General features: G+C 34.3%; 1 protein-coding gene across 4 annotated transcripts; it reads left to right on the forward strand.

Annotated features, from left to right (window-relative positions):
• Positions 1 to 1,782: 1,782 nt before the first annotated feature.
• Positions 1,783 to 16,534, forward strand: LOC138308835 (glycoprotein-N-acetylgalactosamine 3-beta-galactosyltransferase 1-like). Of its 4 annotated transcripts, XM_069249855.1 has the most exons (6): positions 1,783 to 2,037; positions 5,701 to 5,780; positions 6,995 to 7,083; positions 8,117 to 8,179; positions 11,776 to 12,443; positions 13,733 to 16,534. In XM_069249855.1, the coding sequence occupies exons 2-6, from the start codon at positions 5,767 to 5,769 to the stop codon at positions 13,922 to 13,924; spliced, it is 1,026 nt and encodes a 341-aa protein (XP_069105956.1). In that variant the 5' UTR covers positions 1,783 to 2,037; positions 5,701 to 5,766; the 3' UTR covers positions 13,925 to 16,534. The 4 variants fall into 4 exon arrangements, with proteins under 4 accessions (XP_069105956.1, XP_069105957.1, XP_069105958.1 ...); XM_069249856.1 differs by lacking the exon at positions 1,783 to 2,037 and having other exon boundaries at positions 4,598 to 5,780; XM_069249857.1 differs by lacking the exons at positions 1,783 to 2,037; positions 5,701 to 5,780 and adding an exon at positions 5,864 to 6,248 and having other exon boundaries at positions 13,683 to 13,821.
• The last annotated feature ends 248 nt before the right edge of the window (positions 16,535 to 16,782 follow it).

A 16,782-nucleotide genomic window follows, 5' to 3' on the forward strand; every position in this document is an offset into this window, starting at 1 on the left:
AATTGTGACGGCATATGTTTGAGAGCGTAACGTCATACTTTTCGGAGAAAACGACGTGAATTGCGCTCACAAAATAATGACGTCACAAGGATACCTTCACGCAAGGGCTATTGATTTCTCGGAGATAAACTTTCGCGAATTTACCGTGATCGCGTAATTAAATAGCACACGAAATACAATTATTTTACAGTATTACTAGTAAATAACACTATGCACAACTCACATAAATTCAGAACATAACTCAATAAAAAATGTTTCTAATGCCATACATCCCCTGGACAGAAAGCCGGCGAGGTACAACACACCAGTCCTATTTCACTCGATACACGGGTAATTTTCATTTTCGTTATATCCACCCCTCGAATTTTAAAACTGAAGGCTCTATGTGCGACAACAGCTGACCAGGTAGTTTGGTTCTTTAACGGTTCAATTTGATTGCCTGTGTGGCTCTGTAATATGCAGTGGAAGTCTGTGCAGGCCTCTGGTTAGTCAGGTTGGTTTTTTTTTCTGTACCGCCTTCAGTTTTGCTATGATAAAGTCCAAGGGTGGATATAACGTCAGTGATAATAACCCCTGGGGCATCAATGATGAGTGGTGGTCGACTTCAAAATATACAATATTTACAGAATACATACCATATTGAAATATCAAAGTCAGCCTTTCACTGAAAATAAGGTTGGAAAACTAAAACCACCTCATTAAGCTCAGAGTACATATCAATGAAAATATAGAGAAAAAACACATCTTAATGGATAAGTGTCTAACATACAGATATATAAACATGACAAATATGAAGTAAAAATTGAGAGAATATGTGCTATTTCAGAATGCATTAAAATTCGAATATTAATCAGTTGACCGTCGAACCAATAAACTCTGACTGGTAGTACATTTACACTACGGTGGATACACAATTTTTGCCATGTTGATTAAACAAAAAACGTGAATTGAAATTTTACGTGAACTTTTTTTTCAATTCACGTAAAGAAATATTGAACATATACTCTATTTAATTAAGTTTTAAGACCCAGATTAAACTAGTGATTTTTGTTTGCCTATATATCACTTCTTATGTGTACCTGAACATAACTTAGTTAGAAGTGTCTATGTATCCGATGTTACATTAGATATTACTGTTGACTCGTAGATTGTTGTTTTGTTTGTAAATTTTAGCAAAATATTAAATAAATTGTACATTTTTTGTTGCAAGTCTACAGGATTCAGTCATATTTCTGTCACCAAATAGCCATGCCTTTATGTTTACTAGTGTTTATAGCATGTATTAGGAGCGCTGGTTTGACCGGATTCGACTTACATAGGCATACACATCGAGTCGTTTTGACCTTGCCAGGAAAAAATAGTGTATGTTTGCCCCAAATACAGCAATTAAATGGTTGTTTTCTCAAAACTAGTGTTCGTTTTATGATAAGCATTCCTTAAATTGTATAATTGAGTAACTGGCCACCAGTTTCTAGAATATTTTTTTTTAAAGTCACTAAAATTTGGCTTGATTACTTTTTGTTTCTGCTACATGCCTGATTCTAAACTTCAAACTAGAGGGAGATGATGTAGTAAGTAAATGCTGAGGAAGTCTATCAACAACTCAGGGTCTAGTGGCCATGCAGTCTAATAATAGATGTATTTGAGATAATTGAAATGCCTTCCTATATGCTATAAGCGAAGTGATATATATGTATGCAAAAAACACTAGTTTAAACATGGCCTTAAACCTTAAGCTTATTATGACCAACTGTTCCCACCCATAAACACTGATGCAAACTCAGTACTATATCATTCCGGAAGTTTATACGTATACACATTGATGTGCTTGGTATTTTCAACAAAGAAAGTCCGTATCAGGAAACGTACAGGATGTCAACCGTATATACATCTTATGTTTTCTCTTGTAAGTGTAACTTTTACTTACAACATGGGACGAATCTGCTGATCAATGTGTCACAATCTATCGTTTGTAATGATAAACGTGTCTTAACGAGCGGGAATAACAAAACAGCGTGGTACCATCTACTGAAAATTGTAAGTATACTTTTTTTCTTTTCTTTTATCTCTTTTGTATTGTAAAAAAATGTAACCTACACATACTGAAAACATCGCATACACGGAAGGCCTTCTTTAAATCATCCTCGATATTCCAGGGGTTAATATCACTGTCGCTCAACCGACGACGGTTCGGAAAAGACTGACTAATCAAAGATCTGCAAAAACGTCCTTTGAAAATTTCAGAGACAGCTACGTCCAACTTCACACCCACGCAGTCAACCACATTGGAACTTAGTGCATGAATGTTTCCGAAGTCTCGCGTGTACCTCTACTAATATTTTATTGTGTCCCCTTGTTCTGTAATGGTCCTATCTGGACAGTATGCCTCGACCTCTATCCCTTCCATTAACTATTGGGAATATTTGTAGATCATTAGCTCTTTTTCTTTTTAAGACATAAAACTTAAACTGATATTGTCTTCAGGGTATTATTTTATTAATGTTTGCATCTAAAAAGAGCAAAAATGGTAATACAGGCTAAATTCAAAAAGATTTGTGGCTGTTTTCATCCTTGATTATTTCTTAAATTGACTGAAATTATTCTATCATTTTAACTTATTTGTACTGACCTGAAGTTTGTCTTACTATATATCCTATTTCATATCTCAAATGTTGCAAAAAATATCAGATATTGTACTTAAATTGACTGAAATTATTCTATCATTTTAACTTATTTGTACTGACCTGAAGTTTGTCTTACTATATATCCGATTTCATATCTCAAATGTTGCAAAAAATATCAGATATTGTACTTAAATTGACTGAAATTATTCTATCATTTTAACTTATTTGTACTGACCTGAAGTTTGTCTTACTATATATCCGATTTCATATCTCAAATGTTGCAAAAAATATCAGATATTGTACTTAAATTGACTGAAATTATTCTATCATTTTAACTTATTTGTACTGACCTGAAATTTGTCTTACTATATATCCGATTTCATATCTCAAATGTTGCAAAAATATCAGATATTGTACTTAAGTTGACTGAAATTATTCTATCATTTTAACTTATTTGTACTGACCTGAAGTTTGTCTTACTATATATCCGATTTCATATCTCAAATGTTGCAAAAAATGTCAGATATTGTACTTAAATTGACTGAAATTATTCTATCATTTTAACTTATTTGTACTGACCTGAAGTTTGTCTTTCTATATATCCGATTTCATATCTCAAATGTTGCAAAAAATATCAGATATTGTACTTAAATTGACTGAAATTATTCTATCATTTTAACTTATTTGTACTGACCTGAAGTTTGTCTTACTATATATCCGATTTCATATCTCAAATGTTGCAAAAAATATCAGATATTGTACTTAAATTGACTGAAATTATTCTATCATTTTAACTTATTTGTACTGACCTGAAGTTTGTCTTACTATATATCCGATTTCATATCTCAAATGTTGCAAAAAATATCAGATATTGTACTTAAGTTGACTGAAATTATTCTATCATTTTAACTTATTTGTACTGACCTGAAGTTTGTCTTACTATATATCCGATTTCATATCTCAAATGTTGCAAAAAATATCAGATATTGTACTTAAATAGACAGAAATTATTCTATCATTTTAACTTATTTGTACTCACCTGAAGTTTGTCTTACTATATATCCGATTTCATATCTCAAATGTTGCAAAAAATATCAGATATTGTACTTAAATTGACTGAAATTATTCTATCATTTTAACTTATTTGTACTGACCTGAAGTTTGTCTTACTATATATCCGATTTCATATCTCAAATGTTGCAAAAAATATCACATATTGTACTTAAATTGACTGAAATTATTCTATCATTTTAACTTATTTGTACTGACCTGAAGTTTGTCTTACTATATATCCGATTTCATATCTCAAATGTTGCAAAAAATATCAGATATTGTACTTAAATTGACTGAAATTATTCTATCATTTAACTTATTTGTACTGACCTGAAGTTTGTCTTACTATATATCCGATTTCATATCTCAAATGTTGCAAAAAATATCAGATATTGTACTTTAAAAGTGGTCAAAAGTGTAATTTGTTTTATATTTTCTTGTTTTTCGGGTGTTGAAAAAAGAACTTTTCGAACATATGATTTTGGCGATTTTTTTTCATGTTAAAAAACAAAGATCCTCCAACCGAAAACACAGAAAACAAATTCTGTTGCAATTATTTGGAAGTTATGCCTACATTTTTCTAATTTTTACTGGACTATTAAATATAACCTCTGGTAGATCAGTATGTTGAAGTAATCACGTGACCAACATGTGACCTAAATTTGTATGCCATCGTCTCCGATGGAGCAGAAAAACGCTGACCGACATTGGCTGAGCTACCTGGCTCACTCATATTTTTATATTTTATAAACATTTCGCAGGTTCTATCGGCCATATTAGTTAAAACCTATGCAGTCCTGACATATTAAGAGATAAACATACTAGCAATTAGATGTAATGGGTGCTTGTGTTATAATTAAATCATTTTTTGAAATAACCTTTTACTTGTTTAATAAACAAATAACATAGAATTGAAGGCGGCGATAACGTGATAAGGCGTATAAGGCTTACATTTAAATCTTCTGAAATAATTGTGCTTGCTTATTTGAGCTTGACATGTAATACTCAACTCTTTGATCACACATATCAATGACATAATGTCCCATTGCAGCACCAATCAAATGTTAGATTACATGCGTAATACGGCGTAAACATTTGGTGTTGTGACACCGTTAATTACTGCGCGGTAACGGGACTAATTCACACTCCACGTGATACCTAACAACGTTTGTGCGGGACTATAAATGTTTTTATTGGTGATGGAATTGACATCTAAAAATGATGTTCCGCGCTTATGTCATTTCAGCAGGAAGATTAGAAAGAGTTACGTTCCATCACCACTGAAGCATAAATTGCTGCTTGCTCTATGCAAATTTTCATCTTTGTTTCTCAACATATGGATTCAATAGGCAAAAACCTTTGAACGATTGAGATAGCCCAGCGGTTTAGATAACATATTATCACAAGCCCTACACAGCTCGTATTGGACACTTCGAATCCTATGTAGGGCAGTTTCCATGTACTGACCCCTGGTCCGTGAATTTTTTTTGGGTGCTCCAGGTTGCCCCATATAAAGCCAACCCTTCGGACCACTTATGTTATTGGCGAACAATAGAAAATAACACATATCCTTACATGCAAAACAAACCGCCTTTTTAACCCAATTGGCCACAATGACAATAACCAGCACAAGCTTAACGCAGTGATATCGCAGCACTCAGTAATCCAACAATGCCGAACTCTATTTAATGCACAATCGGAATAGGCCAATGCCTTTAAACTTGTATACCCCTGTGACTTCAAGGTAAACTTTAACGGAACAATAGTTGTAAATTGTCCGTTCTTCTAATTTAGTTAAAGGTAACATAACGTCTTTGTCAAGCGGTCCACTGCATACCTTAAACAGGTCTTTATCTTTTCCCACATTATAAACTTCGTCTGCGCTCTTGGCTGTAATCTGAAGATTTTGAAACAATGGAGCCCGACCTCAATATTGTAACACTACAACGATACATTGAAAGACCAGTAGAGCATTCTGTATTGTTTGAAATAACTGTAGAACGGTATTTTGACTTGAACACAGAAAGCCGACCACAATTGGATTGGTAAGAAAGCATGGCCTGATTGTTGGTGGCTTGGACGGTGAATCATGAGGTCGACTAGGTAAGTTTACTGAAGTTATATTTTTTTGCTTATTTTTATATAAATATTACCGTATTTAAGTTGCTAGTGGCAATAAACTTATTATATATTATATAGGTATTATATAACTAACAGTGTACCTTATGGTACCATGTAAACAATATCAACCGGTTTATAAAAGCTGACCTTTCACCTTTGAGTATGTGAATGACACCCACTTGTACGAAGTCGACATCTGGAGATGGAAACATGATATTTTAAGGAGACCAATAAGGAAATATTAACATTTCAATGGAAATAACACTTACTTATTATATCACGTGATCTATCTCGAAGAATATCTTATCATTTGCACTATCAGTCTACAACTGAAAGTAGGTTTTACGCATTGCGACAAACAGAGGACACCAGGGCTCGCACGTTACTTGTAATTTCTCCAGCCCACCAGTCACCAGATCAGAGAAATATGAAGCTGACTCCTACAGGATGGTACTATATATATTATAGACAATTAAATCACAATATACTGTATAAACGTTAAATTTCGCGGGTGTTAAATTTCTCGATTTATCGCTTCCAATTTATTCGCGATGGTTTAATTTCGCGAATTATTTTTGTACCTTTTGATCCGTTTTAAATAAACAATTTGGCGAGGTTTTAAGTTTCGCAATTTTAGAGAAAATAAAACTCGCGCGAATATTAAAAACTTAATATTAGGTGACAAAGTGAGTAATGCAAATAATTGGTAAAAATAATTTTCATATCATTACCATGTCAGTGGAAATATTTTAATGTACATTTTTGTAATCAAGTTGATATTGGAAGCTACAACTATTTTATCTGAAAGCTTTCATTTGTGAATGAACATTCATTTGGATTATCACAACGCTGAGAAATCACCTACTGAATTACTTTCTAATGCTAAAAAAAGCAAAATGTTTCGGAAAGATTTGAAGCCTTTGATACGTTACAGCATGGTGAAATATGACATTCGGTAAACGAAATTACTCTCAGCTTTGAAGAGGGTAATTTCAACTTTTATGAATAATTTTAGCTCTTTGAAATTCAATGCATAATAATATTTGTGTGATTTTTAATATTTTTTTTTATTTTTGAATTTTTTTATTGAACTTAAAGAAAAAAAATTCGATTCTGATCATTTTATTTTTTAATAATGATAAATATTTTATGTTCAATTCATTTCTTAATTTCGTTTTTTATTTGAATGTTTACAGCTTGAACAGATTGAACAGATGGGCTGTTCTGATGATATTTCTCATCACATTATTTACTTTCTCCTATCTGAACACCAGCCGAGAAAAAGGTACGTAAGACCATTAAGAAATTTTACCCTACTTACTGTTCAGTCATTTATACTAATTGTTGGGTTTTTCTTCTTCTTTTTTTTTAATTTCAAACGATTTTATTTCATCAAATCTAAGTTCCGGTTTAACGCCAACGCTAGATCATTTATATGATTGTTGTTTTTTTTCTCTTTTTTTTATGTTTTTTTTTAAACAAAAATATATATTCAATATTACATGTATAATACAGTGTCCCTGTATACTCTGTTCAATATTTCTATATATTTTACCTGTCTTTCTTCCTTACAACAACCTTCAATATAATTATTTATATATGAATATTATCCTTGTTAATGCTTTTCTTAATCTGAGTTTTTAATTTTGTGTTTAATTGACCATAATTGGGTAATGATTGCTGGTTTTTTTGTTTTTGTTTTTTTTTTAATTTTTAATTCGTACAGGTTGTTACGGACATGTAAGATCATTTAGAAATTTAAAATTTGAATGGTAGAACTTACTTAAAATTTAAAAGTGCTATTTAATGCAAACCTACCTACTGTATATTTTCATTATTTAAGTCGGAGAAAAATTTTGCAAAATTAACTGAAAAGGGGAAAAAAATAAATTTTACAAGTTTTAAACTTTCGCGGCGATCTGGTTTTCAAAATATCTATAACAGTCTCCTGCGAAATCGCAAAGACAAATATATCATCCCGCCGAAATCTATCTGCTTTACAGTAATTTTTGCGAGGAAACTACAGTAATTGCGAATTTCGTGGTATTAAAAATGTTGTAATCTGGCAGTTCGAACTCGTTTAGATATAAAATAAACATTACTAACATTATAAATCGTCAAAGTAAGTTGCCATAAAAGACAGTTGTTAGTTATGAAACATGAAATTAAATCGCAGTAAAAAGCATAAAGACATTGACAAATGAAAACAAATTGTAAGAATACAAAATAGCACTATTTTAGATTAACTGCCTTTACCATAAGTCTTTTAATGATTCTTTTCCGCCTGACTGATTTCTTTGTTTGTTCATCTATTGCAGCAGAGCATGTCCGTAAAACACGTATCGCCGGGATACTACAACAGATTGCGAAGGATTCCTCTAGTAAGTAAAATATACGGCATTGTGGTTAGTTAAAGGCCTATTGTAATCACAAACATTTAACAGAAAACTACCACATTCTGCTGACTAGAGCCAGGTGTTACTGAGACCAACTGTGAAATTTCAAGAAAAAAAAATATTGTGACCAGCAATAAATACAATCCGACACGAAACGAAGAAGTTCACGTAAAAGTCTCGATTTCCGGAAAATATCACATGATACGATCGACTTCGCACGGGAAAAACAGAAACAAACATGTTTTTGGCCGTAGAAAATGTGTAGGCCTATATATAAAACGCTTCTGTAATAGTCGGTTTTGCGTTTCAAGATGACAGGTATGTTTACAAGACGATATTTGACCGTTCTATATCATAGGTTTATCTGCACGGAATAATGTCATAATACACGTCTTTCATCTTTATTCTAGGCCATTGGTACAATGTTTGATAATTGTTTGTTTGTGATTGGTACAATGTTTGATAATTGTTTGTTTGTGATTACCAAAAAAAAAAAAAAAAAAAAAAAAAAAACCTGAAAACTGAACTGCGTATGTTGGGTTTAAATCTATTGCGATTCTTGTGAAAATGGTAAAGTGCAAAAATAAGATGGACTACCAAGTATTCACAAATAGAATATGTTTTGACGCGTATGCAAGTACGGGACATTTTAAAGATGGGATAATTTTATGAATGAAATCAAATATTTCTGTTAAACTAGCACGCATAGCAGAAGCCCTGAAAAGATATATGGATGATTCAACTCGTACGTAGGTCGCATGGACGGACATATGTATACTTTATTTAAATTATAACATTATTAATACCATCGGCAGTTACCCACGTAATCAGCTTACGAAGCGTAGTGGACTTAAGACTCTGTCATATCCGAAGGTATATTACTACATGAATATTAAAGATGCTCCACCGCTGACGAATTGTATTTTTTCTCAAACAAAACAGGAGCATAGGATTAAGTACTCCTCTTCAGTTATAAAAGTTACTTACTTTACACCATTACCACCATTAAAAAGTTTGAGCTTCTTATTTTACTTCAAGATAAAAATATTAAAAAGAATTAATTGCATCCAGAAAAATTGCCATGGCATTCTGTCTTATATGGAATTAAGTGCACCAAACGCAAAATAAATTATTTTATTCATTTGTTGTGTTAATTAGACATTGATATGCACTATTAAACACCAATTATTTTTAAATGATGATTATCGTTTATGCTCTGTCGGCGATGGAGCGTCTTTAATTATGTTCATCGTATTAAAACATACATTTGATGAATGTAATAATTTTTTATATGCATGTATTATGTTTACTAATAATTCTGGACTAAATCCGAATGTCGTCTAAATAATGCACAATGACACAATGGTGAGAGTACATTTAAATGTTTATTTTATATCTCCATAACATGAACAATCTATATGTATTATAATTAATCTCTTTAATTCAATCTGCTGTATATAATATCTTTAAAAATCATCAAGAAATTCTTATGAATCTTTACGTCTTCGGCCAATTGTGACGCTACAAACGGCAACATCAATGTTTTTTCTCTATAGGGTGACGAAGTACATTTAATTTGAAGCCAATGATTGAATTAGGTTGAGTTACATACTGTTTATGTTGTTTCTGCTCTCCATGCATCCTCGATACTCCAGGGGTTCCGATCACTTACGATCTCTACACCCCTGGACTATCTCATAGTAAAATTGAAGGCAGCTCAGGGAAACAAATCTGAACAAATCATAGGCCTGCAAATATTTCCTTTGAATACTACAGAGAGAGTGACACCCAACTTCAAAGCCACACAGTCAACCGCAGTGTACCGTTATAAGGCTCTTTTGATGTACATCAAAGGACTAAATCACCTGTTCTGATCTGTTGCCTCCAGTTATACTATGAGATAGTCAAGGGGTGTAGAGATCGTGTATGATTGGACCCCTGGAGTATCGAGGATGCTCTTCGTATTGGCCGATCTCATCATCTCGTTTTTTTCAGTGTATTATATTGAAAAACAAAAGCAATTTAAAAAAATCACTTATTAATAAGTTTTGATGTATCAGATCCAACTTTTACCTTTTTATAACCTCCTCGACACTCCAGGGGTTTCGATCACTTACGATCTCTACACCCTGGACTATATCATTGTAAAGCTGGAGGCAACAGAACAGAACAGGTGATTTACTTATTTGATGTACACTAAAAATGTATAACGGTACACTGTGGTTGGCTGTGTGGTTTTGAAGAAGTTCGCTCTATTTGTAGTATTCAAAGATTTTTATTCCCTGTGATGGGTTCAGATTTGTTCCCCAGAGCTGCCTTCAGATTTACTACGATATAGTCCATGGGTGTAGATATCGTAAGTGATCGGAACCCCTGGAGTACCGAGGATGCTTTTTTTATGTCCACATCACATCTTCAACTTGACGTCTTCACGTCGTTTGGCTTGTAAATCACTCATGTTTAATTGTTTCACTCCGTCAGTTTAAGAGTTATTTATGTATATTGTACATTATACTGTAGTCACATCTTGCACGAGAAAAAATGTAATGGTATAAACCCTTCATTTTATTGAAGAGAAGTATATATAATGTGTTATAAACGAATACAACGACTCTCTTTGTTCCCCACAATGTGTGACAATCTGACATACATGTTATACTTTCCAGGAAGCAGATTATGATCGCCACTTGAAGCTTAGTTTAGATGTAGGGTATATTACAGGGATTTGTATTGGTGACTGCAGGTTGTCGTACGATAACGCAATTGATCATCCTCAATACTAGAAGGGTTACTATCGCTGTCGTAATATCCACCGCAGGAATATGTGACTAAAATACTATACAATCTCAATATTGTTCAACGAATAAGCTTCCCATGTTTAAATCATTAAAGTACATGTTTGGCTTTGTAACAAATGTAAAAAGTGTCAATGTAAAATACATATGGAGAGAAATTTTAGCTACGAAGACTATGAATACACCCGTAACGGTATGTTATATAATTTTGCTATATCAGAATACAATGTTACGTTGCTACATAAAATCCACCTTGATTATATACTGTGTCATAGCAGAACTGACGACAACTCAGGAGAAAACATATGAACCAATCAAAGGCCTGCAAAGATTTCCTTTGAAGACTACAAAGAGAGCGACGCCTTACTTCAAAGCCACACAGTCAACCACAGTGTACCATTATACGGCCCTTTTGATGTACATTAAATAACTAAATCACCGATTCTGTTCTGTTGCCTCCAGTTTAACTACAAGAAAGTCCAGGGTTTGATATAACGTCAGTGATAGTAACACATGCACATATTCTAGATTAATGGTTCCGTTCATGAAATATCCCCTTTATCCAAAGTTCTAGTTATACTTAATTATTACTTAATTCAAATTTGCTTGTTACAAGCATTTCAATTCGCTTTAAAATTTACTTCATTAGCCCATAAATGACGTTACAAACGGCAACGCCATTTTCCTTTCTTGGCTGATAAAGTAAATGTTTAAGCCAATGAAAATAGTCGACACAAGAAAGATAGGATTATTTAAAGATTCATCTTGGTTTTGATTTTCTTTCAGTGTACGTGGAGAAAAGTGCGGCTGATGAGATATACAAAAACGTGACTGTTTTGTGTTACATCCTAACTATGGAAGCAAACCTTGACAACAAAGTGGCCGTGGTGAATACGACGTGGGCGAGACGTTGTAACAGGGTACTCTACATACTGTGTACAGGACGCAACGGACCCGATATTCTCTCCACGTGTGCTATCGGCGAGAGCAAGGAACATCTCACTGGAAAAGTCAGATACTCTATAAAACACATCTATCAACATTATCTAAACCAATATGATTGGTTTTTGAAAGCAGACGATGATACTTTTGTTGTCATGGAGAATCTGAGGTATCTGTTGTCACATTACCCGACAGACAAGGCCGGCTACCTTGGTTACCATTTTAAATTGTTCGTGAACCAGGGGTACATGAGTGGTGGCGCTGGGTACGTCATCAATCGACAGGCGCTCAAACAGATAGTGGAGTGGGGCTTTGGCGGGAACTATTGTCGGGAAGATGGCGGGGATGAGGATGTAGAGATTGGGAGATGTTTGGAAGCTTCCGGCGTGTCTGTGTTCAGTTCCTTGGACAAGTTTGATAGGGAGACGTTCCACACCGACTCGCCGTGGAAGCACGCCTTAGGTCTACAGCCGGAATATCTGGATGAATACTCCAACAACGGCGTCAAAACGGTACGTATACAGTCACCAAACAGACCAAGAAAAAGGGTCTTTATGGTCAAATGGTCTTAATACACAGACCAAATGGTTCTGAAATGAACAATTTGGGACGCTGTGAAACTGTTTTATTAAACAGGTGGTCTTTAGACAGAGGTGGTAGGTAATACATTTGTTGTTGTTTTTTTTCTTCTCAAGTACTCTAATCTACCCGTCAACTTAAAAAGATATAACAAAATCGTTTTGTGAAATGATGAAGCCAACCACCTTTGAAACATCATACCCAGGTGTCAAAACGAACGTTGCTAACGGTTCCATCCGTATGACGACACCACCTTTCACCTCGTACAATGACGACCAGAGTTTTTGTTCCGTCATTTGACGATCAACCGATTTATGTAGTTTGCTGGATAACCAAATATTGCATTCCATTTGATTTTTAACCAATCTGTACATTTCATCAGCAAACCTTTTCCTCTCATTTGACAACTGATCTTCAATCACAACATCTCTTCGGAAATTTCTCCGAGTTATTGCGATTAAACCAATCTTCTATGGCATGACATAAGTTTCCATTCCATCTTCCTGATGACCATTTTCTTTCATACCTACGGGTGTAATATTGGCTGGTCTAGGGGATTACACTCATGCCGCCTGAGGCTGTATTGCATGGCTACCCATGCAATAAAGCCTCATGACGTCACTGCGTCAACAAAATTTTTATTTCCTCGGTAAAATTTTTAACATTTTTTCACAAACTTGAACGGAATTTTTGTTGAAAATGTCACGTAATTTTCCATGTATGAAAAATTGACTTCCAGCCGTGGATTTCTTGTGGGATATTATAGTTGTAAAATTGCGATAAAACAAGGTATGACAGAAAAATACTCTTTCATAAGTGGATATGAAGCCTCGGGTTTTATTACATTTTGTGACCCTCGGTTAGAATATCCCTATCCTTCATATCCACATATGAAAGAATCTCTCCCTGTAAAATAATTGAGTTGATTTTCCTCATAGAAAGCGTGTTCCCTTTTTGGAATGTAGCTGACAATTAAAATGTACCATACGCCGTATGGCTTAGGTTGAAATCTTCTGCAACTCCCAAATCCCTAAATCTGATAACTAATGGATATCAAACTCACAGCGATGGATTTGAGTGCTAGCAGATCTATGATGTACCTACTCCTCTCGTACTGGACTCGTCCTTGACTATCCAGGTTTGTATTTTTCCGTGACACTATCTGCTTGCAGGGCGCCGACTTGATGCTGAGCTTGTTTTGAAATACCTCCCATTTTTGCAGGGCGCCGACTGTTGCAGTCAATATCCGGTGACGTACCATCACATGGACGAGGAACATATGCTATTTTTAGAACACATGCTTTACAGAACTCACGTTTGGGGGCGACATGGAAAGTCCGACATGAAAGATTTATTTCGTCCAAAAGAGGTCCACCCCCGCGAAAAAGAAACTATTTACACTAATAAACCGTAATGCAATGGGAATCAGTGCCTTTTAATGTCAATCGGATAAGCTTGGAGAAACTTCCGGTAAACTTAGAAATATGTTATATATTTCCGAAGATTGTCGGAGATTACTCCGAGATATCGGGATCGATTATATGTATGTGTGTGTGCAGCTGTGTTTGGGTGATCGAGTGTGTGTTGGGTGTGAGTGGGGTGCGTGTGGATGGATGTAGGTGTGCGGGAGGGTAGAGGATCGACGGTTTATGATTCATGGATTTCGGACGCATACTTCAACATAGTTCGGAACACTTCTTCGAGTAAAATGCCGAGGCGTTCCGACTGAGTCCAACATCTAGTTGCTGTGGTGCGGGTGAGTGTTTGGTATCTGTGTAACGTCGAGGTACGATCTGTTCTTCGATGGATGGCTCCACCGTTGGTTCGGGCCTCGGCACGTGACATAAGAAACAGGATTGAATTCAGTGATATTTATTAAATACTCAAAATTTAGGCCCAAAAAATATGTCTGTTTAGGGTTCCATTGGCAATAAAATAGGGTCGGTCGGGAGAATTTGTTTTCTATTATTCTTTTTAGTGTCTTTCACTATAAAATGAGGGCCAGAACCGGAGTCTGATATCGAAATCCCGACTTTTTAATTTTTTTCGTAGAAAAGTGGGAAACGAATTAGGGTCGGTCGGGTAACCCTAAACAGACATATTGTTTTTAGCCTTTTAGACAAGATTGCCATGTATTTACTATAGATGACTTTTATCAAAGACCAAATATTTGTTTTCCAATGTTTATGTAAAGTTCTTGTGCCAAACCGGATCTTCTTATACACGTCTTGCTTGCAACAATCACTGTGCATAAAGTAAAAGTGAATAATTATGATCTATCAGAGTTGCTTCCTTTCTGAGATAGTGAAACGAAGGGAAGTAACTCTGAAGTCATTCTGATTGATCTGAAAGCATACCCAATGCAAACTTTATCCGCGACCTTAGTGTGGTCGCTTTTATACAAATGTTTATCCTAATCTATGAGTTTTTACTTTTATATTTCACAAAACTTTATTATATGTACAATGTATATTAAAATTTGCTCGCCATGAAATGGTCAATTAGGGAGCTCCTTGGGGAACCAGCACGGTTTTTCATGGCCCCGAGTGTCTGCTCTTAGCTTCTCATGGCGTAGCGCCGGCTTCCGATGTCATGTGTCTAGCCGCGTCATTGAAGATATTTTGAAGCTTCTATATGGCAATTTTCCGCAATATATTAATTGCTACTCTTTCAATTTGCGTTCGGTTTTTAGATAGATTGTATTTGTATCACCTGGGCTAAAGCACTTCAGATGCAAGGAAGCGAGCGAAAAGTCCAGTGTTAACATTTTGCGAGGTATTGTAGGAGACCCTAGAATAAAGTTTGAAAAAATTACACAATGAAATGTCAGCATTTTGTAATGGAATGCCGTTTATGATTTTAGTGTTTTACTTTACTATGTCATTAACGGTAATATTGTAAAATTAGGTTTGAAAAAATGTCGGTATATAAGAGCAGCAAATGGCAGGAACTCAGACCCATGAAACGGCTTTCTCCACAGTGAAGGAGCTAAACTTATCCCCCGAAGCTCAACTATAATGCCATACAATTCAATATACCGTTATTCGATTATTGTAATGCTCATCAAAGGAGCAAACTACCTGTCTCATTTGTTGACGCACACGGAGCCTTCAGCTTTACTATGACATAGGCCAGGAGTGGATATTACGATAGCAATAATATAAAACCCATGGGCTATCGAGAATGTGTACAATATTACCGATGTATAAGCATTAACAAATATCATGATTTCAATAATGTAATGTTTTATATGGAAAACTCGTTTAATCTAACATATTAATTATATTTTTCTCTTATTTTATACTAATAAAAAGTGTTTCGTCAATACAATTTTATTTCATAATATATATTTATACTTAAGAGATTTTTGTGTTTGGTTTCAATTTGCGAAATAGTCACGTTCTAATAAAAGGGTCCAGTGTCATCAGAATCCTGAATAGAAATTCAGAAATGAAGTTCCTCAACTGAAACCTTTTCCTTATTTAATATACTTCTGTAATGCTACTCTATTGAGACAATTCCAAAGCATTCCTATCCAATAACTTTATCTACATGTATTTATAAATGTTTGTCTTCTAAGATTCCCGTTAAATCACCGCTACTACCTGCAGCAGTTGAACAGAACTACTATTTACTGAATGCGTGATGCATAATAACGTGTGAGCAAGTCTGATTCTGTTCTGACCTACAATAGGGTATTACATACATCAGGTAGAGTATTGAGAAATATTGTTATTTACTGTTGTAAACTGGTGTATGTTTTTTTCTTCATAATTTAAATGACACAGTTTTTTCGTTGTTCCCTAGTGTGTGAACGGCATGTTTTGTCAGATATTTCAACACGACATGCTGACAAAAATACATTTATCAAAATGTCTTTCATACACCAGTGATCAACAAAAAGTAACAAACATGTCGTTCATACATCAATGAACAACGAAAATTAATAAGAATTGTTTCTTATAAATGACATTTTGACAGGTTTTGCAATATAATACATTGAATAAAAATGATTTCTTTGTTATTGTGTATGCTTTGTTACAATATCCCAAATGGTGATAAATCTACTCCGTATACTTGTACTTTTTTCTGTACTTTCATCCAGGCCATCAAAAGTGATTTACACAAATTATATAACTTGTTTAAATAAAGTTTATTACTATACTTTTACCGATAATGATAATTAATATTTAAATAATTAGAATGTATACCAATATAAACATAATGATAATTTATGATTACTGAAAAATTAAATGATATATGAATAAGTTT

This window comes from Argopecten irradians, chromosome 15 (assembly GCF_041381155.1).
Source record: "Argopecten irradians isolate NY chromosome 15, Ai_NY, whole genome shotgun sequence".
Lineage (NCBI taxonomy): Eukaryota > Metazoa > Mollusca > Bivalvia > Pectinida > Pectinidae > Argopecten > Argopecten irradians.